Below are 27,988 nucleotides of genomic sequence, written 5' to 3'. Positions count from 1 at the left end.
AGTTAGTCTTAATTTAACTACTGTAGGGAGTTTACATTTGTGACGTCCGTTCATACACTGTCTAAACTTCTCATCTCTGCTTTATGGATTTAGTTTCACGCCATAAGAGGCTTGAGCTGTAACGTGTCGCAGTATTAATAGTATCTGGAGCTGCTCTCAAGTTTCCCTCTCTGCGGTGTAGTACAGCTGCACGCTCATCACTCCATCACTCCATCTCTCTAGAGCAAACATGATATAAATAATAATACAGAAATACTAACCTTTGCTTTTTGCTATTTGCAGTTGCTCTTAACTGTATGTGCAGACTGGCAAAATTAATGCAGCTGCAAGCTCAATAGGGTGACAGTGTAGTTGGATTATGATGATTAAAGACATTCAGTGAAATAAAAAACAAAAGCAATGAGATTATTTCTCTGCGTTTATTTGAGAAACAGTGGTTTAATATCCTTTATTTTTTAAGCATTACTACCACCCCCAAATGATTTGCAGATTGAAATGGATAGAGAGCCTTTTCCCATTTCCAAAGAAAAAAAGTGAACAATGTTTCTCCTGTTTATAAAATTGCATTTTTAACCTCATTATGTATTCAGACACAGACACACAGGCTGAGGTGGAAAGAGAAAATGTGTGAATCTGCACAATGCAAATGCATCAAAAAAATATTGTACTTTAATATTGTACTGCAATTAAATATAAAAACATGTTCTGAACAGAAATGACAAATCAAACCTTGTACAACAGAAGCTTTAAGACTTCAATCGGTGGCATCGTTCAATACATTCTTCTGTTTTTCAAGTTCAACTATATTTCAAAAAGGTGCAACGCTGCAACAGTCAGTAGTCCCTATGTTTAGAAGATTCACAAAACTGGTACATTGTTGCTCAGTGATATTTTTTTCATTATTTTCAGAGTTTTTCATTATTATTTTAGTCAAGTATCTTCACTGTATTTGTTATGTGCATGCTTTGCATGCTTTGATTAGTGGAAACCAGTGTTGGGGAAAATTACTTGTTTTTTTAATAACTTTGTGTTTTTTTTGTGGCAAATGTAAACAAATGAAATGAAAAAGCCTCAGGCTGAGAAAATGCAAATGCATGTCTGTACAGTAGAGGGCGCAGCTCAAACAAACAAACCATTCTGGATTTAAAGCAACACTAAGGAACATTTTTTACCTTAAAATAAGGTTTCCAAAATCGTATCAGTGGTTCAAGAAGTCGTAACAGGGTGAAAGGCACTTCTGGATTCGCTTTGCAGCCCTATATCTGCTATAACCACACTATACAAGTTTGCCAAACCGGGTCGCGTTTCTGTAGTTCGAATGAGACATAAGAAAACTACAAATTTGACTTGCTTTATGTCAAGCGTTACAATAGTCATTAGGCCTATTTAGTTTTCCTTCGTTTCTGATGTCGTAATACATCATACTTTCATGAAATCATGCAACATACTCAACCTTATCTGTGGACATCGTTCATTCCAAAGCCGGTGCTGGATAAACAGCGAGCGATAGGTGAAATTATTTACGACAGCGGTAATGGACAATTCCGCTTCCAACCTGTAGGGCGACCGAAGAGGAAAAGTTCCTTAGTGTTGCTTTAAAAAGTAAATGAGTAAATGCCTGCTCACATTTAGATTACTGAAATGTTTACACAGCGCACACAACGCCTCTGAACATGGTGACAGGAGAGCAGTGAGTCAATAAATCGGAAAACAAAAAAACTTCCATTATTTAATTGAAAAAGTAAGATATTTTGTGTTCCTTTAATAACTACTTGAAAAAAGTAATCTGATTGAGTAACTGGGGTTACTTGTAATCTGTTACTACCCCTAACACTGGAAAACTATGCACCTCTAGACTGAAAACGTAATACGCATCTGCATGACGTCACCGTTTCCACAAATTTGTGTTTTTGTAGTTTATACAGAGATTTTATTAGTATCGTTTTCAAAAACGTGCACTTTGAAACCCGTTTTCAAATGTTTGCGTTTTCAGGCCCCCAAAACGCCTTTGTTGTGTAAATGAACGGCCAAAACACATGAAAAAGGTGTCATGTAAACGGCCCATAAGGATAAAGGTGTCAGTGCCTGTGGGTAGTGCACTACACTAAAAAACATTTGCCCTCACAGGGACAATCTGGCCTGCGTCACATACTGATCCCATTATCTCTCTTTTCCTCCACTGCCCTATCTCAACTGTTGCCTAATATATATGTATAGCCTATATATATATATTAATAGCATATTTCAGAAAAATTTGCTGTTTTTTATTTTCAATCCCATTATGAGCACTGAGGAAGATTCTTTTGAAGAATGTAAAGGCTCATGTGAAACATATGAACATGCACTTCAATTCGCAGAAAAAAACTATTACATTTTATAAGACATTACAAGCCCTAATATACCTTCTTGATTTGCAAGTCATTTTGGATAAAAGCATCTGCTGAGTGTATGTAAAATGTAAAAACACAAATGAAGTGCTTTGCATATTGTACTTGCCATGTCAATCACAGAGCACAGGCATGCAAACACTTCACTTTTAACAAAAAAGAAAATAAATTTCCTATTTATTTTTAGAACCAATATGTTTTATGTATACAGTCTGTCATTCTAATATCCACCTTTTGAGCTGCTAAACATTTTTCTCTTAACAAGATGCCAAGATTTTAAACCCCCTTCAGTTTAACAACAAATAATGTTATAATTAAAATACAAAAAAAAACGTAAATATAATTTCTTAAATAATGTGTGTCCTATGAACGTAACTTAACAGCGAGCAGTCAACCATTTTAGTGTTACAAATATGTGCAGTTTAAACCACAGGCACGAGACAAACAAAAGAAAAGACTTGTCTTCGTGTCTCTGTGTCCACGGATAACAAAGTTTTCAGGCATTTGTCTGTATTATGCAAGTCACTCAACAGTAAATGTTCACAGAACAGAAGTGTGAACACTTATTGAGGATGTTTGGTAAATTCAGTCACCAAAAAAAACAAACGAGTCCTGAATCGGAGTAGCCAGTCGAAATAAAAATCACCAGACTTTGTATGACAGACTACGGATCTTTGTAAAAGCACCCTTTCGAAACAAACAGCACCTGTTTCTAAACTGTGAAGCAAGTGATTTTGTACAATGGCAGAGGATTCAGGCTGATGGTGTCTCATGAATTTGTTGAATGTCTCTCAGTATCGATCTACACTGCACTGGTGTCTTCATTGGGTTTGACTGGCTTGGTACCGGGTGGAACTGGGATGGGACGCCGTTTACGTTTCGTTACCTTGCCGCTCTGCCCGTTTACAATACCCTGAGCCATGCCCTCCATATCCTCCACACCAATATTAATGGCTTCTGCCAGCTCCTTCCTAGTCACAGATACAAACTGTGGATCCTCAGCCAAGGAGTCTAGACCACCATCTCTCAGTGCCTGCGGATTAATGGGAAATACAGCTTAATTGTCTTCCCTGAGAAGGTCTGTAATGAATGTACAGTACATGAGATGTAATTTACCTGCTGAATGAGTTTGTCGGTGGCTGGTGAAGCTTCTGTTGCTGCTCTCTGGTTATTTGATGCTCCATATGAGGGATTATATGGGAACTGAGAGAGTCACACACACAGACAGTTGTCAGGAATATCAGAAAAGTCACCGTACTGTGTTCAGCTAAGGATATGCAACATTTGTCCACACCTGTGTGATATCAGTCCTCACAGTGAAATCTGAAAGCTGTCTGTCATCAACGCTTGAGGCTCCGCCCACATACAAACGGGAGTCTCCTATTGGTTGCACAGGAAATGATGTAATTTATACAATAAAATGTGTAGATTACTATCAATATAATGAATATCAATGCAATTTCTTCATGATATGATGATTATGATAGGCTTGATAGATTAATATATTTTTAATGTTAAAGTTTGGGGTCAAAATGTTTTAATGTTTTGAAGGAAGTATCTTATGCTCACCAAGACTGCATTTAAACAGCAATATTTTGATATATTTATTCTTGTGATGGCAAAGCTGAATTTTCAGCATCATTACTCCAGTCTTCAGAGTCACATGATCCTTCAGAAATCATTCTAATATACTGATTCGCTGCCCAAGAAACATTTCTTATTATTATTAATGTTGAAAACAGTTGTCCTGCTTATTATTTTTGGTACAGTAGACTCTTTTTATTAATAGAAAGTTCATTTCAAAGTACTTCTGATCAATTTAATGTGTCCTTCCGGATTAAAAGTATTAATTTTTTCGTATGAAAAAATCGTATTGTCCCCAAACCTTTGAACGGTACTGTATAATGAGGCATTTGTTATACTGCATTTAATAAAAATTAAATAATAACATTTAATAAAAAAATAAAACAGTACTTTTAATGTAGTACTGTAAAACAAATGACTGTATCATTACAGTAAGTAATGAGAATCATTAGGGTATAAAATATAGTGGATTGTCTTGACAATAATATCACAATGGAAAATAAATTTATTCATTTTATAATTGTTTCTATTTTTCTTTGACCACCTACTGTTTTCACTCATGTCCTCGTATGAATAGTTTCTGCTTGCAGTAGTTGACCGTGACTCGCTTTCAAAAGTAAACCTGGATGACATCCTAAAAAAACATCAGATGAGCATAATGACCATTACAGATACACATTTAGTGCACTTTTTCATTAAAGTTATCCACTCACTCTTCAATGAATTTGGCATTGTTATTGGTGTTGGTTTTCGTTGGCATGTTATCAGGGAAGAACTCAGTGTTCGGGAGGAAGACAGAGTCTGGAGGGGACTCTATATCCTCCAGTCGAGTCTCAGCAAACTGCAGGGGCCTCTGGCTGGTCATCTGTGTGGAGAGGGGGCTGCTGGGCTCAGACGAGAAGGGGTCCACGTTGATCCCAAACAGACCACCAGTCCGCTGCATAGATAGAGACACAGTAAGTCCAGATGGATGTCTATATCTACATTTATCTATTTCCTTAAGAAGATGCTTTACTGCAGACCCTATAGATGCCGTCCTCTCCTCCCTCCAAGGCACGGTCCATCTCATCCTCAGCGATCAGGTCACCTGAGATGGCCCTGTGTAGTTCGGGTGCTGCCTCCTCCTCGATGCTGCGCAGACCTGCCTGCAAAACCAGAGCAGCACATGGACAGGGTAGGAGAGCGAAGCAAATAGTATCGTTTTATCATTTGCAACCTAGCAAACTTCTTTTAGTTAAAGGGATATTTTGCCGCTGGAAAGATGAATGTGTATTTAAATTGGGTCATTTATGTAGTAGAATTGCTACTTTCTAGACTGAGAAAAGCCAGAAAATGTATTTTTGGCTCATGTGGATGAAAGACAACAACTCCCAGAATGCACTTCCTTCGCTGCCCTACGAGGCCACTCCCAAGCCACGCCTACCGGTTACAGAGGGCAGTATCGGAAGAAATGATACAACTAGGCTACTAGTTGACTGGAAACTGAAAATAAGCCGTTTTATCGTGAGATCCCACCCCCTATGGGCGGGTTGAATACATGTGGAACCAGCTCCTACTACTGGCTGTAGTCTCTAGTCTTTTTTTTCCAGACACACAATACAGAAATCTCTCATCTCAGGGGGACATGAGGGAGGTGAAGCACGGTCATTCGAAAATACTACCAGGTTTCTACTGATACAAAGCTTAATGCTAATCGGTGAAGTATCCCTTTAAGTATTTTTCTATCTTTAAAATAATGCCACTTGGTTTGATATTTACTGCAGGTATGTATCATAAAGTGCACCTTAATCTCATCAGTGTTCTTCTTGGTGGGCCTGTAACCGTAGTATTCCTCCTGCCGCTTCATAAACTTGCGGAAATGTTCCTGAATCAGGAAGGTGGCATAGAACTTTCCAACGGTGACTTCATCCTCTGCAGCCAATAGAATTTCATTTTAGTCAGAAATGGATCATTGTTGAAAAAACTTGACATGAATGAGTTCAATGACTTCACCTCCAATGGGCGGAATGACCTGGTCCAACAACTTCATACTGGTCCGTTTCCAGATCGCCTTAATGATGGCTCTCAGCTCCTCATTGGCCTGCTCAAAGTTTCCTAACAGAAAAATATCAGTTAAATACTATGCTGAGAAATTAACTGCAAACTAAATTTGATTTCAATTTCACACCTTCAGTTTTAATTTTCAGAGCTGTTCTGACCAGTGCGAAGAGTGTGGCGTTGAAGGTCACTGTGCCGTCACTGTTCAGCGGCATGTTCATGGAAATCAGACGCTGAGGTGGAAGTTCAAAATACATTTTAAAAATGCGTGTAGAAATACACTTCAAATCAAAAGACTGGAGTCAGTAAGACTTTTTAAAATTAAAATTAGTACTAGTATTCAGCAATTTATAAAAAATTGTATCTGTAATAATAAATGTTTCTTCAAATCAGCATACTAGAATTATTTCAGTAGGTTCATGTGACACTGAAGACTGGAGTAAAGGCTGCTAAAAATTCAGCTTTGCCATCACAGGAATACATTACATTTTAAAATATATTCAAATAAAAAAACAGTTATTTTAAATTGTAATAATATTTCATATTAAATGTTGTCTTGAGCATAAGAAAACATTAAAAACATTTAGAAATCTTACCAACCCAAAACTTTTGAATGGTAGTGTACTCTAAACAAAACCAAAAAAGTAATACCAATTCTCTTACCTTACATGCTGAGCGGTGAGGACAAAATTTACCAAAACCTAATGGTGGTTGGATCCTCCGCAGGAGAGTGACTACATCCAGATGTTTGATTCGTCCCCTTTATAAGGACATAAGACAATGTATTCATAAAATTCATAAAATGTTAACAACATCCAAGAAGCACAAAGCTACATGATAAGATGTCATTAGCATTGGAGCCTCATGTGATTTAACTCACGTTGCTTCAGGATCATACTCCGCCCAGATCTTCTTGAACTCATCCAAGTGATGCGGACCGAGGATTGACCAGTCGTGAGTGAGGTAGTCAAAATTGTTCATAATGACAGCCACAAACAAATTGATAACCTACCAGAGAATGATTTCAACAATGTTGGATACAGTATTTAGAGTTGGTTTCCATGTAAAAACCTATCTCTGCTGAACATCAATAAAATCCTATTGTATTTGAATTTTCTTGAGAAAAAAAGAGCTCCATTATTTGCTTACCAAAAATGCACACAGCATGTAAAAGCTGATGAAGTAGCAGACAGAAATGCTGGAGCCGCAGGTATACTCCTCTCCAGGGCCGTGGTCCGATTTGGGGTCGCAGAGCTTCCCGTACATAGAGGCTAGCATGACGCTAGGCCACTGCTCTCCAGTGGCAACACTGTGAACCCACACATTGACAAGTTAGCTGATTATTCAACAAAAATGCCATTTTATCTTTTCAGAGTTGCACTATATGAGCTCTCAAGCTGAGATTGCATAAAATGGTTTGCAAAGAATGACTTGCATTAGAGAACAAACAAGCAAAAAAAATATTTCCCTAAGTGCATGGTTGACTTACCGAAACAATACCAAAACAGCTTGGGGGAAAGTTTGGAAGTTGTTGTTGCGGTTAATCTCTGTACCATCGACCAGGGCTATTTTACCAAACATCTATAGAGAGGAGGAGAAAGAAAGAGGAAGAATGAAAATTGGAGAAAAGATTATAACAAGAAGGAGAGCAAAAACAGGACATTTAAACAACTGAGAGAAACCAGATAAGGGAAGCTCACCTGCATCCCTATGACAGCATAGATGAAGAAGAGCATGACAATGAGAAGAGCCACATGAGGCAGTGCCTGAAGGAGGAACACAACATCATTTAATGTAAGAAACATCCGCTTAAAGCTAAAGCAAGGTTTACTTTTCATAAAACCTTTCCATTGTTTTCGAAAAAGAAGTCTCTTATGTCTCTTAGTCTCTCATGGCTCCATTTATTTGATCACAAACACAGCAAAACACATAATAAGGATTCTTTGATGATTAGAAAGTTCGAAAGAACAGCATTTTTGAAATGGAAATCTTTTGTAACATTATACATTTTAACTTTTGAACAATTTAATGCACCTGAATATATTAATTTCTTAAAAAATAATAAAAAAATCTCTCTGACAGTTTGGTCCCCAAACATTTTCGTTTTCTTTTGTGATCAAGTTGTTGATTTGTAATGCTCTTGTCTCACCTGGAAGGACTTAATAAATGTCCAGAGAAGGTTCCTGATCCCCTCTGAGCGATTGAGCAGTTTAATGAGACGCAGCACACGGAACAGCCGGAAGAATGTGATGGAAACTCGGACATTCTCTGCATCCTGTAATAGAGTAAAATAGAGATAAATATTTAGCTCCACCTAACAAACAAATCAAATGCTAAAAGTTTTAGACATTTGAAAAAGTGTTTAAAAAGAAAACAAACCAGGAAAATGTACTTACAGCAATTGCCTGCATTGGATTCACTTCCTGAAAAATATAATATAATATAATATAATATAATATAAAAAAAAAAATACATAGCAACACCATAATGTGGTATCATGCATAGTAGATATTTTGTGTATATTTAAGCTTTTAAATAAAATGCAGTCAAGACATACACTTTACCTAAATCATACCCCTTTAAATCAGACTATTTAGGCAAACAAATGGGACTAAAACAAAAATGCATTTTATTTTAAACTTTTTAGAAAGCTTTTAAACCATTAGTAAGAATCTGTTGATTGAGCTCAAGATTATTAATGGCTATCTAACACATTCAGTTCTTTTTGTTCGTCTTGTAGAATGAGATAATTTGAGTGGTGTGTGTTTTCACAGCAGTCCAATGCAGTGCAGAATGATATTTACAGCACAACCATGTAGACACCAGATTCCTCCGCTGGTCTCCAGCGCAGCCTGAGGGGAAACAGAGAGATGAAAGGTGTGAATGTAGTGCATGAGAGAAACGGCAATGCATCTTGGGAATCAGAGACAAACATCAACATAACATCACAATTATGGATCACACTTCCAAAACAAGTTGGTTATTTATATAGGCAATAAAAAGTGCATCAAATCACTCTCGGGGATGTGCAGCAGTGTGTATTAAGCAGCTGTGAAAGATGGGAAGAGGGTGGTTCATTAACACAAGTGAAATGAATCATGAAAATGAGCCCATCACTGATGAGTGAAGTTGGTTGGATGAAAAGAAAATCGAGCTGGAGCTGATGAAATCGGTACCTCCTGTGCACTAATGCTGATATTGACTGCTTGCTGTGGTCTGTGCTTCATGTATCGCTAAATACGGGTTTAAAATACAAGCCATTGTTGGTCGCCATTTGAAATGCTTGACTTTTTGTAGAGACATTTACAAAACATTTAAATCACTGCGACAATATTTTTACATAATTGCGTAGCCTCGAATATTTTGCCATACTCACATCAACCTCACTGAGGACCACGTCCACGACACTACCGACCACGATGACGAAATCAAACACATTCCAAGGGTCTCCAAAGTAACCCTGTATGAAGACGCACAAAATACCAACAACGTATTAAAATATAGCACATAATTTATTCAGAGTTTCATATTGAGGAAGCAGGAGTACCTTTGCTTTGAATGCAATGAGTTTGACAACCATCTCGCCAGTGAACAGGACAGTGAAGATGAGGTTAAGAGTGTCAGAGAGTTTGGTTATATGATCGGACTGGTTGCAGTGCTATACCACAGAGAGAAGAGAAACAAGAGATGAACATAACAGGCATTTTTGTATTATGAAATATTATATAGACTGAACATTGTTCTGACCAACATACTGACTGAATGGAACAATAAAGCTTTACTTTAAAATCATGGTTATAGATAATGGTAAACGATAAGGGTTTTTAACGGTTTTATAATGGTTTTTAATTTAAAGCCAATACAATTTGAACTCAAAGATAGTTAATATTACATGGAGCAATAAAATTACATAGTATCCATGTGACTCCATATGATACCTGCAATTCAGTAGGGGGAGCACCACGACGTATGCGTGTTGTATTGACTCAAGGCTGGTAGTTGTTCTGTGAACTCGCTAGAGGTGTATAGAGGTAAATTATGTATTTTTTGCGCAAACAAAGCACCTGCGTCGCTTCATAAGATTGAGGTTAAACCACTGGAGACACATGGATTACTTTAATAATGTCTTTCCTACTGTTCTGGACCTTGAATGTGTAAATTGTGTTGCTCCCAATGGAGGGACTGAAAGCTCTCGGATTTCATCAAAAATGTCTTTATTTGTGTTCCGAAGATGAACGAAGGACTGACGTCATGAATTAATGACAGAATGACAGAACTTACCCTTTAAGTATCTTTAAAAAAAATCGAACTGACCCCAAACATTTTTACAGTAGTGTACACAACTAGTTGTAAATAAATGTATCTGCTATTTAACTGCTTACCTGCATTCCAAGACACATTGTGTTGAGCATGATGAGAAAGAACATGAGATACTCAAAGTAGCAGGAGGTCACGAAGTACCACACACGGTACTGATGCCTGTTCTTCGGGATGTAGCATTTGAGGGGTCGCGCTTTCAGTGCGTACTGCACACATTGACGCTGGTGAGAGGTGAGACAGCAAGAAAAAATTATTGTGAAAATCCACAAAACACAATGCATGGACAGCATAAACCTGATAGTGTAAATACGATAAAAGTGGAGTTAAAGGAAAAATCTTTTTGTCAAATTTTTGTCAAACCTGGTTCTTGTCCAGCTCACAGTTCTTGTATTCCTGCTCTCCTTGTTTTTGAAAAGTGATGATGATGAAGCCCACAAAGATGTTCATCATGAAGAAAGCAATGATGATGATGTAGATGATAAAGAATATTGAGATTCCCACACGATTATTGAACAAAGGGCCTGTGTCCACTGCATTAGAGTCTATGGCCCTATAGAGGATCCTGTTGAAAATGAGTGAAGGAAGGTTTTGTGTGTGTAACATGTTATTGACAGATGAAACAATATTTTAAGTGTAACTCAAATTATAGTCACATGAAGATCTTAATAGGATGAGATGTTTCGCACACTCACTCTGGCCAGCCCTCAAATGTGGAAATGGTAAAGAGAGCCAGCATGCCGTTCAGCACATTGTCAAAGTTGAAGTCGCTGTTTACCCAGTAGCGGTGATGGACCTCCGTGTCATGAAGAGAATTTTGCACATGCTTTAAAAATGTTCCCCTAAGAACAACCAAAAGCAAGAGATATGTTTTAGATACTTATCAGCAGCAACATGAGGAGGAAAAAGCAAAGAAATGTGGCTAAAAATACTCACTGACACTCCTCTGCTGTCTTTTGTAAGGGGTCCGTACAATAGAACAGTTTCCCCTGAATAAAGATAAAACGTTCAGCATTCAATAGCTTTCTTTCATTTCAAAACCCAGTGTTTTATAGCACAATATGGAGGTTGTCTCACCTTGAAGAGCTGCACTCCTATGCAGGAGAACATGAAGTCCAAGAGCATGGTGACTAAGACGATATTACCAATGGTCTTTATAGCCACAAACATACACTGGACCACGTGCTGGAGAGGGGAATTTAAATATATTTAGTGCCTAACATGAATGCTTTTAAGATTGCTTAAGTACTAATGCAACCATTTAATATCAGAATTTAAAATGTCCTCAAAATTGTTTTGATGGCAGTTATCCATATATAAATTCACAGACAAATGCCACATCACAAATCAAAGCAGCTTTTTAGTTAGGATGCTGAACACATACACACCTTTAACCCTTTGGCTCTGTTGATGGCCCTTAGAGGTCTTAGTACCCTCAACACCCTGAGAATCTTCACCACTGAGATGGTACTAGACCTGCAATCCAGTAATGCAGTCCAATTATTGGTCTTGACTGAATATTATTATTTTTTTAATTAAACCAGCAAAAAATTCACAATGTCTTTCATTAACTACACGTTAACATGTGAAGTAAGTTGCTATATGTGTTTGATTCACTAAAAAGAAATTACTCATATGAGTCATTCATTCAGGAATCATTTAGACTACACTGGTCACGCTGGATTTGCTACAAAGAATCAGCTAATAAAAGTAATTTGTCTGGGAATCGTTTTGAGTACATTGGTCATGCTAAGTGTTTTTGATTCACTAAAAAAACTATTAATAAGAGTAATTTATTCCAGAATTATTTGGACTACATTGGTCGCACTATGTGTTTCTGGTTAATTAAAAGCTACTGGCTCATATGAGTCATTCATTCCAGAAACATTTGGACCATGTTGGTAACGCTTGTTTTTTGTTTTTGTTTTTGTTCAGAAATTGGATGACACTGCATGCTGTGTGTTTCTGATTAGTTAAAAAGAACTGGCTCATAAGAGTCATTCGGTTCAGGAATCACACTACACTGGTCGTGCTGTATGTTTTTGATTCACCAAATAGAATCGGGTCATTTGAGTCATTCATTCAAAAATTGGATTATACGGTTTGTACCGTCCATCTGTTGAGTGTTGCTAAATGGTAAAACAGCCACTAAATAACTGCTTTATCCAACAGAGTGATGCTTAAACAGCATAAAATATTATTGAACTTACTCCATGCCCATGGACAAGAGGGAAACACCCACAACAATGAGATCTAGAATGTTGAAGGAGTTTCGGCAGAAAGAGCCAGTATGCAGGAACGCTCCATAAACCGTCATCTAAAAATACACAGGTCAATTCTGAATTACATGTCAGGCAAATCACAAATCTGAAAGTTAAATAAAGTTAACAAGCATGTTACCTTCAGCACAATCTCAATGGTGAAGACAGTCGTGAAGACAATGTCTGCATAAGCCAAGACCTGTGAGATGAATGAAGATTGCAGATTTTTGCAGATTTTTATGAACGGATAACTAAAAGTTCAGTCAAAGCAATACAGTGATCAAAATGTTGGTACCTTGTTTCGGAAAGAACGGGGGTCGATGGGGTCTTCAGCAGCCAGGGAGATACTGCTGAGGAGGATGAAGAGGAGGATGATGTTGGTGAAGGTGGTGTGGTTGATGATCCTGTGGCAAAGCTTCCGGAACCTTTCAACAGAGAGCATCGGTTACTAACCACTGACAGCGAATCACTAACACTTCATTTTGAGGCCATTTAGGCACAGTTCAAGTATAGTCCTAAATTTAGTTTCTACATTGTATTAAAAAACAGGGCATAAAGTCTAACTTGTTCTGTGGGCCAAAGATGAAAAAGGAGCTGGCCTCGGGCATGGGCACCACTGTCTCCTTGAGCTGCAAGTCGGCCATGGGTCTGGGTCTGGGGCTGATAGGGATCTCTGGTTCAACTTCCTCATCATCACCTGAGCAGGGGTGATGGATTACAGCTCAGTCAACTCAAAAACATCACATACATTCACAGATCTATGTGCGTATTTGTGATCCACTAAGATTTTGATTAGCATTGATGCTGTACATATCATTTAGTTTTACACAGCTCAAGAACCACATGAAAATAGCCAGCAGTGTGGTTTGAAATGTGCTCCATAAATGAGCTTGGAGGCTGGAGCTAATAATACATTTTACTTATAATAGATCAGCTATCTTTGAACTTCATCCTTTACATGTTTAGAGATGAAGTGTGTGCGGTGTCAGCATTTTATGAAGTGCAGAGCCCTCCGATGTTATTTAAACCTTACCTGGAAAGTCTGCAGGAGGAAAGGGGTCCTTCACTTCATTAACATTTGATTCAAACTCATCTATTTTGAGCTGGAGGCAAACACATGATGAAACTGTTTTAGGCATTTGAATTTGATGTGGCCGATTGAAGATCCAATGTGCTGTTGCATTTTGGATCATCTTGACAGTATTAGCTAGAAGACCAACTAGTAAAGCATTGCAGAAGGTTTATGTAAAATAAGCAATGTTCTGAGAGGTGTCAAACATACCTTGGCTGTGGTGGACATTCCCTCAGCTTTCCTGGCCTCCATCAGTCTCTTAGCCACAAGGGCCTTCTCCTCCTCACTCTTCTCTGGCAATATTCTTAGTGATATTGTGAAATATTATTACAATTTAAAATAACTGTTTTCTATTTTAATACACTTCAAAATGTCATTTATTTTTGTGCATGCATTACTATCAGTGTCGTCAGTGTCACATAGGGGTGTGCGATATCACGATTTTTGTCTCCACGGTCTGCTTTTGAAGAAATATCGTAGTATCTTGCTACAGTGTATTCTATCAGTTGCAGTTCTGGCGCCTCCGCCCCCACATACTGTACAATGCGACGTACACCACATCACATGTTGACGCAGAGGTCGAGTTACACTCACAGGATACTGCAATTCACAAATGTTCATTATATGAAATGTTCTCAGACAGCAAATGCAATGAGTTTGCTTCCTTCTCTGAGAAAGTAAAAAATATCAGAAAGGCGATCAGCATATCCTCGTGTGGCACTGAGGTAAGACAGATCAGAACACATCCTCAGAAAGTCTGATTTTGAAGAAATGAATGCTAACATTTTGGAAGAAACAGTACAGCACCTTAAAACATCAACCTGCGCCCTTGACACACTCCCCACCTCCTTTTTCAAAAGTGTGTTAAACTGCTTAGAAGCAGATCTCCTCACTTCTCTCTGGGACTTTTCCAAAGTCCCTTAAAACTGCAGTTGTCAAGCCCCTCATGAAAAAGAGCAATCTGGATAGCAACATATTGAGCAATTACAGACCAATCTCAAATCTTCCTTTCATTGGAAAGATCATTGAAAAAGTTGTCTTCAATCAGCTGAACAACTTCCTAATCTCAAATGGATACTTTGACAATTTTCAATCTGGTTTCCGACCGCATCACAGCACAGAGACAGCGCTCATAAAGATAATAAATGATATTCTGTTAAATAGTGATACAGGCAAAACATCAATTCTGGTACTACTCGACCTCAGTGCTGCATCGATCATAACATACTTCTTGACAGGCTGGAAAACTGGGTCGGGCTTTCTGGGATAGCCCTAAAATGGTTCAGGTCATACTTAGGAGGGAGAGGTTATTATGTGAGTATAGGTGACCATAAGTCTGAGTGGACATCCATGACATGCGGAGTCCCTCAAGGCTCAATGCTTGCGCCACTCCTGTTCAACCTGTATATGCTCCCACTGAGCCAAAGAATGAGAAAGAACCAAGTTGCTTACCACAGCTATGCAGACGACACACAGATCTACTTAGCCCTATCGCCTAACGACTACAGCCCCATTGACTTTCTTCAGTTAAACAATGACAAAACTGAAGTCATTGCATTTGGAAACAAAGATGAAGGTCTCAAGGTGAACGCATACCTTGACGCTAGGGGTCAAACAACAAAAAATCAAGTCAGGAATCTCGGTGAGATTTTGTAGTCAGACCTTAGTTTCAGTAGTCATGTCAAAGCAATGACTAAATCAGCATATCATCTGAAAAATATTGCAAGAATTAGATGCTTTGTTTCCAGACAAGACTTAGAAAAACTTGTTCATGCTTTCATCACCAGCAGGGTGGATTATTGTAATGGACTCCTCACTGACCTTCCCAAAAAGATCATAAGACAGTTGCAGCTCATACGCTGCTGCCAGGATTCTGAGCAGAACCAGAAAATATGAACATATCAAACCAGTCCTCAGGTCTTTACACTGACTCCCAGTAACATTTAGGATTGATTTTAAAGTATTATTACTGGTATATAAATCATTCAATGGCCTAGGACCTCATTACATTGCAGATATGCTCACTAAATATAAACCTAACAGATCACTCAGATCATTAGGATCACATCAGCTAGAAATACCAAGGGTTCACTCTAAGCATGGTGAGTCTGCTTTTAGCTATTATGCCAGCCGCAACTGGAACCAGCTTCCAGAAGAGATCAGATGTGCTCCTACAGTAGTCACATTCAAATCCAAACTCAAAACACATCTGTTTAGCTGTGCATACTGAATGAGTACTGTGCCAGTACAACCTGTGTCTGTGGTGGAGTAGTGAGTTTGATGTGTAATTAAACTCGAGGTTCTGTGGGGTGCGGACTGGATGGATTCCATTCCTAGAGCTTCCGAACAAATGGGTTTTAGGGGTGCGGACTGATGGGGCAGTGAACCCGAGGTTACACCGTGAGTCAGTCCTAGAGCTCCTCCTGTCCGTTTTTAGGGGAAAATCGGGTCCATCGGAGACGTCCAATAGATTTCTTAGGCGCGCCAAAAGAACACCACAGACACAGTGCAATCACCATGGGAAAATCTCAGAGTTGTGCCAGATGAGAAGTTTATCTATGTATCATCTTTTTACTCTTTTAATACATTTTTTTTTTTTTAAACTGTATAATATATCTCTATTAATTTCTTTTATAACTGTTTTAATTTTCCTTGCTTTTATTTTGTGATTATTTTAATTCCTTTCTGTAAAGCACTTTGAATTGCCATAGTGTATGAAATGTGCTATATAAATAAACTTGCCTTCCCTAACCCTTGCCTATTTGCATGTGCTTTAAAGCCTTGGAAGTTAAACATTTCTCCGTGCCGCTTTACCATCACAGGAATAAATTACATTTTTACATTATATAAATATATTAAAATAGAAAACAGTTATTTTAATTTGTAATAATATTGTGACATTTAGTTTTGGGTTTTGTTTCAGGTTCATGTTTCAATTGTATCTTGTCTAGTTTTGTTTGTGTAAAATCACTCACTGCTCTGATAACTTTAATAGTATCTTTAATAAGTATCAATGTATAATTGATATATTGGTATGGTAAGTCTATGTAGTGTTTTATTTTTATATTTGTTCATTTAATTTCTTTCTTGAATGCTTCTGTTAAATATATCTACTGTAGCTGAAAAAATAAAGCACTGTTTATTTCATTTGTATATTATATGTTGTGTGTATGTAATGTGTATCTTTGTTCTTATCTTTTAATAACAAAGAAAATAATGACAAAGATTTTTATCTTCACCACTTTGGCCTAAATGTCTGCCATTCTTTTTTATTTTAAATTTTGGCTTTGTTTTTAAAATAGGGACATTAGTTTGGCTATAATGCTCAATCACTTGCAAAATATTAAAACCAACATGAAAATGAATCGTGATTTTCCTGAAAAAAATCGTGATATTATATTTTTGCCATATCGCCCACCCCTAGTGTCACATGATACTTCCGAAATCATTCGAATATGCTGATTTGGAATTGAAGATTTATTTGAAATTTAAATCTTTTATAACATTATAATTGTCTTTACTGTCTCTTTTGATCAATTTAATGCATCTTTGCTAAATAAAAGTATGAATTTCTTAAAAAAACAAAAAAAAAACAGCCTACTGACTTCAAACTTTTGAACAGAAGTGTGTTTAAATACTGTAGATTTTCTCTTACTTCATGAGTTTCCTTCGGGCTTTCTCCTCTGCTTTCTCTTTTTGTGCTGCTGTCAGACTCTCAGCCTCAGCTAGATTGTCCACAGCAATGGCCAAGAACACATTCAAGAGAACGACTGATCAACAGCTTGCTAAGGAACAGCCCAAACACCTTTATAACAACAATATAACATTACTGGATCTGAAACACTTCCCACTTAGTAGCAGAAACATTGGCAAATGTACAATTTATTTTAAGTGCTTTGCTATATTCTTTTTAAAAAACATACTGCATTTCCATTGATCATCTCCAAGCATTTCTGGTAAATGCACACCAGAGACACAAAAATAATGACATGCTTCAAAAGGATACAGTTTCCACAGAAATATAGAATTACAAAGTAAATGCTGACAAGAATTCCTGGGGATTGAGGTCCACCATGAGCCATGATTCCATTGTACATGATAGTGTCCCACTCCTCTCCGGTTAGGACCTGAAAACAAAGGCCAACTTCACATAAACAGCTTCCGTAATCAGAGAACAACGTCAATAAAATAGCAGTCGGAGTACCTGGAACACACTGATGAGGGCCTGTGGGAAGTTGTCAAAGTTACTGCGCTGAACCACTCTGTCAGGGAAATTGAATTTCCCACCAAACACCTGCATACCCAGGAGGGCAAAGATGACGATGAAGAGGAAGAGGAGCAGGAGCAGGGAGGCGATGGATTTCACTGAGTTTAGAAGGGATGCCACTAAGTTATTAAGTGATGTCCAGTACCTAAAGATCAATGAGAGAAAACAGCAACCTTGGTGGAGGAAACAGGCATTTTGTGTATGGGAGGTCATTTACTGTAGAAAAAAATATTATTAATAATAAAAATAACAATAACAATAATAATGTCAGTAATTTTAACAGAAATAAAAATGCTACATTAAAAACGAATGAATGAATGAATAATAAAAAAATATTTATTTAATTCATGAATTAATGTATGTTATATTTAACACAGCAACATATATTATCACACAGTAAAATATTGATACAATTATGCTTTATAAGTAAAAACAGTTCTTGTGATTTGTTGCAGGAAAATAAGTTAAGACGGGTAAGATTTGGAAATTAAGACAAATCAATTTAATAAATATTATTATATGGAAACTTTACTTAAAGTTTAATATTGTTTTCTATTAGTGTAGGTTTAAATAAGTGAACATACTTTGTTAGCTTGAATAAGCGTAGGAGTCGTATGCATCTCATCACAGAGATCCCCAGTGGTGTCATGATGCCTGACACGACCAGGAAGATCTCCAGTAGTCCAATCGTGACCACAAAGCAGTCGAATCGGTTGAAGATGGACATAAAGTAGGCTCTCAGACCAAACGCATACATCTTCATAACCATCTCAATCGTGAAACAGATGAGCAGGATTATATTTGCAGTGTCTGCAAACAGCAAAATTGATCAGCATATTAGTATAGGCACTATATTCCCCAAATTATATATGAAGTTATTGGATGATTCTACTTTAAAGATTCCTTACAACAACCAACAAACTAAATAGGAGTTGGGAATCTATGTATTGCTTTATGGAACAGACCTTGAAAACTTGTTAAGCCCTCAGTCTGGTTATGATGCTCCGTCGCAATGACCAGAGTGTTGAGTAACACAACAAGGAGAACCCACCAGTAGAAGAATTTAGCTTTCACCCAGCCATGACACTTCCTCCGTAAAACGATGTTCCAGTGGCGTGCAATACGGCTGTTGTTTTCACAGTGAGACAATGGAGAATCAGTCTTCAGTTGAATCATGATTAAAAATGTTGTTTTTGATTGCATACTCACTAGAAGTAGACCACCTTGTTGATCCCCGCAATCTGGTATAAACTATCTGTCTCTGAATCAGTGTCCTTTCTAAGAAGAAGAAGTGCTGGAGAGTAAATAGAAGTAGTAAGAAACTTTGATGATGCTGTTCTTGCGCTTTTAGACAAATATACATTAAAATGACCATTTATGTGACAATAGATAGATAAACAGACAGATAAGTAGACAGATAAACCGTATAGCACCATTACCCTCAGAATCTCCATCCATAACTTCAGCAAGAGTAATCCATTCCATGTATCCTTTCAGATCCTCATCCATTTGTTGTGTCTCTCGTAGCTTTTGGTACTCTCCTCGGGACCGTGACTTCTCCCTCTCCTTAGTAAACTCCCTGTAGAGAGAAAAAACTCATCTCAATTAGGCCATTTAGCGATGTAGTTGAATTTGCTGAAATGGCAGCATGGTCATGTGATATTCTTGTATATGTCTTACAAGTAGCTTAGATGAACCATTTAAGTTGATTAAATGTATCTGTGTCCCACAAACCATTTCAGTGAACTTATTCTGCCAGGTTTCATGATTCATTAGCCACTGAGTGTATTTGGATGGGGGAAAAAAGTAGCCTACAATTGTTAAGTTCATCTCTAACTCCCAGAGATTTAGCTGGTATATAAACTGTTCATTAAAAACTTGAATTAAAAGACCTAATACCCGCTCAGTACTCCAAGGACGAGGTTGAGGATGAAGAAGGAGCCCAGCATTATCAGAGTCAGGAAGAAGATCCAGGGCCAGTCATTCCCCATGGCATCATTAATCTGAAAGATCGAATCATCACAATATTTGATTTTGACAAACATGAGATGAGGATTTAGTGTTAGTTTTTAAAGTTATGTTTTATGTAGTTTAGTCATTTTAAATGATCGTAAATTGCGTTCCAGACAGACTTGTGCATTCGTGTTGGCGATTTTTCAGTGACTCAGTTTACAGGTTACGTCTTTCCAGCAATAGGTGGCGATAATCAAAATGTTTCTAAACATTCAATCAAAAAGGAGTAAGTAATCAAAACGATTCATTGAGAGATTAAATACTACATTTGTGTATTTCTTGGCTATGTGCCAAGGTTAAGGGGTCTTTCACACAGAACGCTTTTTTGCGTGCAGAACCCAGGGTAGTGGAATGGGAAAAGAAATGTCTTCAGTCTTCAGCTGAACTTCTTTTAACTTGAGTTCTATTTTCTAGAACACTGTGTCACTCGCGAGATGAAAAATGCAATACTCGCCCTCAAGCCATCCTAGGTGTATATGACTTTCTTCTTTTGAGTTTTATTAATAAAATATCCTGCCACTCCCGACCTTTATAATGGGAGAGAATAGTACCTGATATTTTGAAGCTCCAAAAAGCACATCCATCCATCATAAAAGTAATCCATACTGCTCCAGGGGGTTAATAAAGGCCTTCTGAAGCGAAGCTATGCGTTTTTGTAAAAAAATAAATAATATATATATAAAACATTTAAAAAATATATGAAGAAAACTATAATCACTGGCTTCCGGTAACAGCCATACGCAAGTCGAATTCAGGCAGAAGAGTGACCTCTGACCCGACGGCTGACGCATGACGTAGGAAGTAGGAGTAGCGTAAGCTTAGGTGAGAGTAGATGTTCAAACAAATTTTTTTTTTTTTTTCTCGATGTTCAAACAAATAGAACTGGGCAACAAACTCAAGCTCCTCCAACATTTGTCTCTAAAATTTCTCGTTTTTAGACTTCTAATTCATGACCCGTGTTTTGGTTTGCTCTATCCTCTGCACTTTAGTGTTCATCAATATGTAATGCTTCGGGTCAGAGGTCACTCTTCCACCGGAACTAGACTTGCGTACGGTCGTTACTGGAAGCCAGTGATTGTTGTTTATAGTTATAAATATGGATATTTTTCTATCGCTTCGCTTCAGAAGGCCTTTATTAACCCCCTGGAGCCGTATGGATTACTTTTATGATGGATGGATGTATTCACTCCCATTATAAAGCTTGGAAGAGACAGGATATTTTTATATAACTCCTAGGATGGCTTGAGGGTGAGTAAATTATGGGATACCGGTAATTTTCATTTTTGGGTGAACTAACTCTTTAACAAACATGTTCACATACAGGTTTACTGTGCGGAGCAAAAATAGACAAAGTAACTGGGAATATTGTATCTAAAATGTACCCGATATTAATTTCTTGTGTACTAGTGTGTTGTATAAAACCAATATAAAAACCTAATGTTGGTCTGAATATCAGCATAATTTATAGGCTACTATATATGCCTATACTGATTGATATATAGTAGCCTATCAATAAAAATGTAACATCAGCATAGAGTAGTTTTATTATTTATTATATTAAAATAGCAGAAATATTGTCCTCTGGTCTCTCTACAGGATAATAATAAGGAAGACTATCATGCCTATAAGTAATTACCCAGTAGAGCACATCAGTCCAGCTCTCCGTTGTGATACACTGAAAGACTGTGAGCATAGAAAAGCCAATGTTGTCAAAATTGGTGATGCCAAAGTTGGGACCAGGCCAACCTGCCCGACATTCAGTGCCATTGATGGTGCAGCGGCGCCCGTGTCCAGCCTGAGCACAGGGTGATGGCTTCTCATTCTCCATGGTGGCAACAATGTCTGAAACAGAGGTTGAAAGCTTAGATCACAAATCTAAGTATTGCTTTGTCAATTCATTATGATTAGAATTAAGTATTTTCTTTAACATATTTAAAACTTGTTTTCAATTATGAGATGCACTTTAATATATGTTTAAAGATCAGTTATCAGTCTCCAAATAAAAAGACTCACTAGTGCCCTGGTAGTAACATGTCTTGTGCATTTTACACTTGAACAGCTCCAAACCCATAATGGCATAAATGGTGACCATTAAGAGGACTAGCAATGCAATGTGGAAGAGGGGCAACATGGACTTCAGAATAGAGCTCATCACCACCTGCAGGCCTGGATGACAACAAATACACTTTCAACACACCACCTTTTTGGCAAAGACATTATATTCTAATCTTACATGATAGTTAACAGCATGAGTATAATAGGTTGTGTAAGCACCTATTTAACATGCAATTTTCACTCAATAGTGACTCAGTTTGTTAAAAATATGATGTAAGTGTACTTATATATAAAGTAATTATGATATTATGTTGTGAGTATATTTCGGATCTAGTTGCAGTACTTGTGGTGCTATTGCGATGTTATTTTTTCCGAAAAGTCTTACTGGGAACTCCCGAGACGAGCCGCAGAGGTCGCAAGACTCGAAACGCTCTAAGAGCCTTCATGTCAAACCCGCCTCCCTTCTCGTTGGGAACTCCTGCTATTGTGTTGATGGTGTCCACACAAAGTGTGAAGAGCCTGTGGAAGCAGTTTAAAAGGACTATTACTTAATGAATATAAAACAATTAATAAAACAATTTCAGATTATATTGCATGGATTATTAATATGTCACAAACTCTACAAAAAGTTCAGGACAGTTTTGAGAATCATTTCAGAAGACAATTGTGTGTGTGACTTCTTTAACAATTTTTGTGTGACTTCTGGATATTCTGAAAGTCATCTTACCCCATGAACACAATAACAAAGTCTAATAAGTTCCAACAATTTCGTAAATAGGCTCCTTCATGGAACAGGAGCCCATACGCTACTATCTTTAGGAAGCACTCCAGAGTGAAAATGATCAGGAAGATGTACTCCAGACTCTCCTGCAAGGAAACAAACAGTGTTAAAGGAGGGATTAATGGGGTGTAAAAGATGATGCAGTAACAATACATTTTTTTTTAAAGGTTTTGTTTGTAATTTAATGGCAACTGTGATGGGTTTGGTCAATAAAAACTAAATCTGTATAAAGATCTGTTTAAACTGTACTTTTACTGTACGGAAATAAAATAAAATGCACTCAGAACTGTCTCTGCTTATTAAAGTCAACATGAAATCAAAATTGACATTTTATTTTATTTTATGGAACATACCAGTGTTTATTATAAATTATTATCTGTGCATATTATTTTTAATTCATGTTCCCTCGTAATCTTTAATCAAAATAACTTTTCTTTTCAAAAACGACATTTCTTTTGTTCCCTGATGATGTGTTTACTGGCAAAAGGGCGGGACAACCTATCACTCACATGACATCACAGCAATAGACTGCTGCAGGTATGACATCCCTTTGTAGGCCAAACGGCAGTTAGCATCACACTGGTTCCCTCGACAGAAACCCAATACGGGATTTCCCTAGGTTTTTGGATTATCACAAAAAACAAGCTCTGTGATCAGTAAAAGTTTATGATACTTACACGTTTTGTCCATCAAGATGGTCTTCTCAGATTAACACAACTTTTATGAATTTTGAAGCCTAAATGCAGACTATAAACGAACCATGGTCCCACAACTTCAACCTCATCACCACAAAGCTTCTTTCAACTCCTTCAGTTTTATCTAGCAACCGCCTTTTTCAAGACACGTAACAGCTTAAAAAATTGCGAGTGGGGTAATGCTGATGTATTTTATGTCGTAGAATAAAACGTGAAAGTATCTTGAGCTTGAGTACACCACAGACCTTATTTGTTATTTCAGCCATTTATTAACCAAAAACCCATTAAAAAAACTCATTAACTTCAATGCTAAAATGCTAACTTGTTTTCGCGTTTTGGCCTACAAATTTACGTCATACCTGCACAACTATAGCAAACCACAAGTCCCATTACAATTTGTTCTTGTTCAAGAAGCCGTTTCACTACTATATATGACACAATATGGAAGAAAAGACTTGCGCAACTTCTGTTTCATGCCAACTTTAAGCTTTTACTCTTAGCTGACTCTTATTTATTAAGCTGAATTGGAAGAATATTAACATAAAAAAAATTACAGCACAAACTACAGGACATCTTCTTTGACTTTCTGAAGGACATATCATGGAAGTTTTGTTATTTCCACATCCTAAAATGACTTTATATCTCAGAGGGACTATTAGCAGCTATAACTCACTGTCAACTACATCGCATTTTGTTAAAAAAAAACAAATGCAAAGTGGCTCTAAAACCTGAACCTTAACATTTGCCAAACCAAACAACCTTCCTCAGATGTGCAGTGAGGATCTAATCTGAATGTTTACACAGCACACTGCCTCTCATTCTACACTAGCAGGCCATATCAAAATAATTCTGATCATGTCTGAGATCCACTCTCAGCTCCTCTTTCATGACTTACTATCTAAGGAATGGATGACCCACACCGACAGTCACTGTAACCCCAGGGGAGTAAATAAGTGAGTGGGGCTCAGATTTGTGTAATCTGAAATGTAATAACACCTTATGTTCTGAGAGAGGTGAATATGACTGCACACGCTAGTGGAAAGAGTGTGACCTACATACCGCCAATGAAGCTTGAGTCATGAAATAAGCTTGTGTAAAGAGGATTTATCATTCTTTTTAAGTGTTTATATAGCCAAAACCAAAAAGGTTACACATAGGAAATACATTTTGGCACCTAGACTTCAAGTCAACAACAGCAAAGTTCTGTGGCCACATGGGGTAAATGATTTCATTATCTTGCAAGTCTGCTCTACGGTCATGTCAATAAAATCTAGATTAATGCGTCATGAAAATCCCCTGCCATGATTTGAGTATATTTTTAAACACCACACTAGTACCTTTGGACATGCACATCTCAAACCAAAGACTAAATATAAAACCCACGACACAAAACAGCACCTGCTGCTAGCATGGTATATTTCCAGTTTTAAAACATGTTCTAAATTGCATTGTTGGTAGGCCTATATTAACTTAAACTTAAAAAGAGCTTATTTATATAAATCACACATAGGCTATTAATCCAAAGGAATCCAGTGCAAACCGGTGCAAACACCAACTGGGAGAAAACTTTAGCGCATGTATCAGTTTCAAAACACATGTACGTTAAAAGACCTGAATAGATCTGAGCAACACTTGATGTTGGAAATGGAAGTTTCTCAGATTATCTGGCAACACTTGAGGCGTCTGAGGCACATATCCCTTTAATCCAGTAGTGCCATAAAACATGATATCATTTATTTGCCACATGAGTTGATGTATCACTGCAAATTACTAGTAAATTGAATGAATCAGGGATTATTTGTTTAACCTGTATGTTCTCCTATGATAGCCTACATGTAATTTAAGAACATCTCACCAATGTTAGGTTAGTGTTGTTGGTGTCCTCTTCAGGCATAGGGAGAAACACAGCCAGAGCTACACAGTTAGCAAAGATAGTTAGCAGGATAATGATCTCAAAGGGTCTGATGGAGTCTGCTCAGGAAAACATTGGGCAAACATGGCACAAACTACCACTGGAAAACTGAAGTAAAGATTTTCACATTCAACTTTGTGATGAATATAAGCAGGTCTTGCATACATTAGATTTAACCATAAATTAACAGTTTTTAAATAAAAGAAAGGGATATTGGACAGTTATTTGGTCAGTAAGTAAATTGTAATCAAGGACTCACTCATCAGATTTTACATCCGAATAAACATTTGTTAGGACAGAATATATATTATATAATAAATATACGATTAAAAAAACCTAAATAGGCTATATTTATAAAATAAAATATTTTTTATTTTAATAAATAAATAATTTAATACATCCAGTATATATTACAAATTTATGTATCATGATAGAAATAGTTTCATGGCCAGTAAGAAGTATTTCTAAATTTTCTCAATTCTCTTGGCTTCAGAATTCAGAAATACTTACTAATCGTCTATTATTGCTGAGTTTAAACTGTACACTACATGTAGCCTGTAACTGTAACTAACTGTAATTCTAAACAACAAAAACAAAACTAACTGTAATTCTGTGTGCATTTCTGCCACTAGGGGGTGGAATCAGAATTTCCCTGCCAACTCAGCATCATGTCCACTAGTGATCCTACACAACAGCTGTACACAGCCAGAATATTATTAAACTGTATAAATACACGTAGACAAATAGCTCCAAAATTACACCTCCTATTCACACTTCCATTTATATGCCTCTTGTGAACGCATCAAGTAAAAGTTTTCAGTTTGTAAAGCAAATATTTATTGTAGGCTTATATTGCTGTTTTGTCTCCAAGGGTGATCTCAAAAGAGGAAGCAAAGAAGCCGCCTCCACCTTTTTGTTTTAATTGCAGCACAGGCGATTCTTGTTCTTGGTTGTAATTAAGGAACTTACAGTTATGAAAGAGACAGCATTCTTACAAATATCTGTATGTGCATTTAATCATATTTGCATATCCGAAATTGCCAATCTAAGTGCTAAAAACACTATGGCCTGGTTTCACTGACATGGTTTAGACTAAGCTGTTATAAATGTGTCTTACAAAAATACATTACTGATCTGAATCTTGAGAGAAAACAATGGCACTGACAGTGACATATTTTAAGATATCTCAGTAGTAAGTTGCTTACAGTTAAACCAGCTCAAACATGCATTTTAGTCTGGGACTTGCTTAAACCTTTTCTGTGAAACTGGGGGTATAAAGCCGTGTTAAAACAAACTAAACTCTAGGCTAAATAGGGACAATTAACACTAGTTTAAAGTCTTATTAATAGTGTTTTGCTGACTGGCTGTAAATAGTCTGGGGTTTATCCTGATCATCTTCTAAGTTAAGGCCGGGAACTACTGCTTTCAATTGACCGTGTTGAGTCTGACACATGACAAAAGCTTAACACCTTTAGTTCACAACTGAGACAGAGATTTCAGCACCTTAAGAGACACTAAACCTGGGGATTACGAAAAACAACTGCGCCTCTTTTATTTTCTCCACCTCGCAAATCAAGATATCTTTCATGGAGCAAATATCTCGCTATGGTTTTGTTGAAAATTAAAAAGCTGAGTAATACAAAGCCGTGGCTGTGTGCTTTTTCTGGCATGCATGCTAAACCATCTCTCTGGGGGACGGATGCCTTTCTAATACATGCCTATCTCAGCTTACGATTCAATAAGATAACTAGATGAACATCAAACCACAGTCCAAAGCTATATGGAAAGGGAACTGACCAACTAAAAATCAAGTTAGTTTGAAGGATACTTCCATTCCACAATGTTGATGCAGGTCTTGCGGAAAGGGTTTTTGAGCGTGAAGAAGAACAAGGAACGCGGAGGTCGAGGGTTTCCTCCAGTGGCCTGCATTTTCTTGATCTTCTCCCTCTGCTTTCTCTTCAGTTCTTCTTCATTCATGATGAACGAGGCCAAAGCTGCCACCCCACCATCACCACCGCCGCCACCTGACTCCATTTTGAATCTCCCAAATGTAAAATCTTCTTATTTTCCACAAAATGTGATGGAAATTCACCCAAAAACCTGAAATGAGATTCCTAGTTTAACAAATCCTTGATCTCCTTAAGTCCAGGTCAGATCTTCAGCATGGTCCTAAGCCTCATCCACCATCTTGCCCTCTCTGAGGAAGGCACAGTCTACCGTCTTAGCCCTGGCCCCTGCTGCAAACCTACACCAGACGAGGCGGCATCAGAGGGGCAGGGAACATTTAGGCACAGCTGGCCCCTTCTGAGGGATATATATAGACAGGCAGTCAGTGTCCATTCTTGGGGGTGCGGAGGCAGGTGGAGGAGGGGAGGGGAAGGGCGGCCTTAGGGTGCAGCAGACGGAGAAACCAAAAAGAAAGAGAATGAAGGATCCATAAGAGAAATTCAGCTGCTTTTACAACAGATGAAATATGACATTAAAAAGGAGGAAATATGAATAATAGAGTTATTGAAATATGTCAGGCTTATTTACTAGGTGGTTTACTGTATGAAACAGCAGATGGGAATGTTTACAGGATCCAATGTTGGTGGTTTCCAACTAAAT

General features: G+C 37.5%; 1 protein-coding gene across 1 annotated transcript; it reads right to left on the bottom strand.

The window, feature by feature from the left end:
* Positions 1–72: 72 nt before the first annotated feature.
* On the bottom strand, positions 73–27,642 carry cacna1sb (calcium channel, voltage-dependent, L type, alpha 1S subunit, b). The gene is made up of 45 exons (XM_082187948.1): positions 27,210–27,642; positions 25,325–25,430; positions 22,721–22,860; positions 22,379–22,512; positions 21,952–22,104; positions 21,575–21,780; positions 19,825–19,928; positions 19,365–19,504; positions 19,135–19,219; positions 18,891–19,051; positions 18,510–18,735; positions 17,863–18,070; positions 17,665–17,785; positions 17,314–17,428; positions 13,869–13,962; positions 13,620–13,689; positions 13,151–13,283; positions 12,882–13,011; positions 12,726–12,785; positions 12,536–12,642; positions 11,714–11,801; positions 11,403–11,510; positions 11,262–11,314; positions 11,021–11,167; positions 10,689–10,890; positions 10,391–10,549; positions 9,556–9,666; positions 9,385–9,468; positions 8,813–8,860; positions 8,405–8,431; positions 8,158–8,283; positions 7,709–7,774; positions 7,498–7,589; positions 7,158–7,317; positions 6,889–7,016; positions 6,672–6,768; positions 6,139–6,241; positions 5,964–6,065; positions 5,755–5,882; positions 4,994–5,116; positions 4,685–4,908; positions 4,520–4,605; positions 3,682–3,767; positions 3,504–3,590; positions 73–3,420 (listed from the first exon to the last, which is right to left on the bottom strand). Exons 1-45 carry the CDS (start codon positions 27,413–27,415, stop codon positions 3,190–3,192), a joined length of 5,565 nt encoding a protein of 1,854 aa, XP_082044074.1. The 5' UTR covers positions 27,416–27,642; the 3' UTR covers positions 73–3,189.
* Positions 27,643–27,988: the final 346 nt, after the last annotated feature.

This window comes from Leuciscus leuciscus (assembly GCF_965113295.1).
Source record: "Leuciscus leuciscus genome assembly, chromosome: 13".
NCBI lineage: Eukaryota > Metazoa > Chordata > Actinopteri > Cypriniformes > Leuciscidae > Leuciscus > Leuciscus leuciscus.
This window is presented reverse-complemented; position numbering and strand designations above follow the sequence as displayed.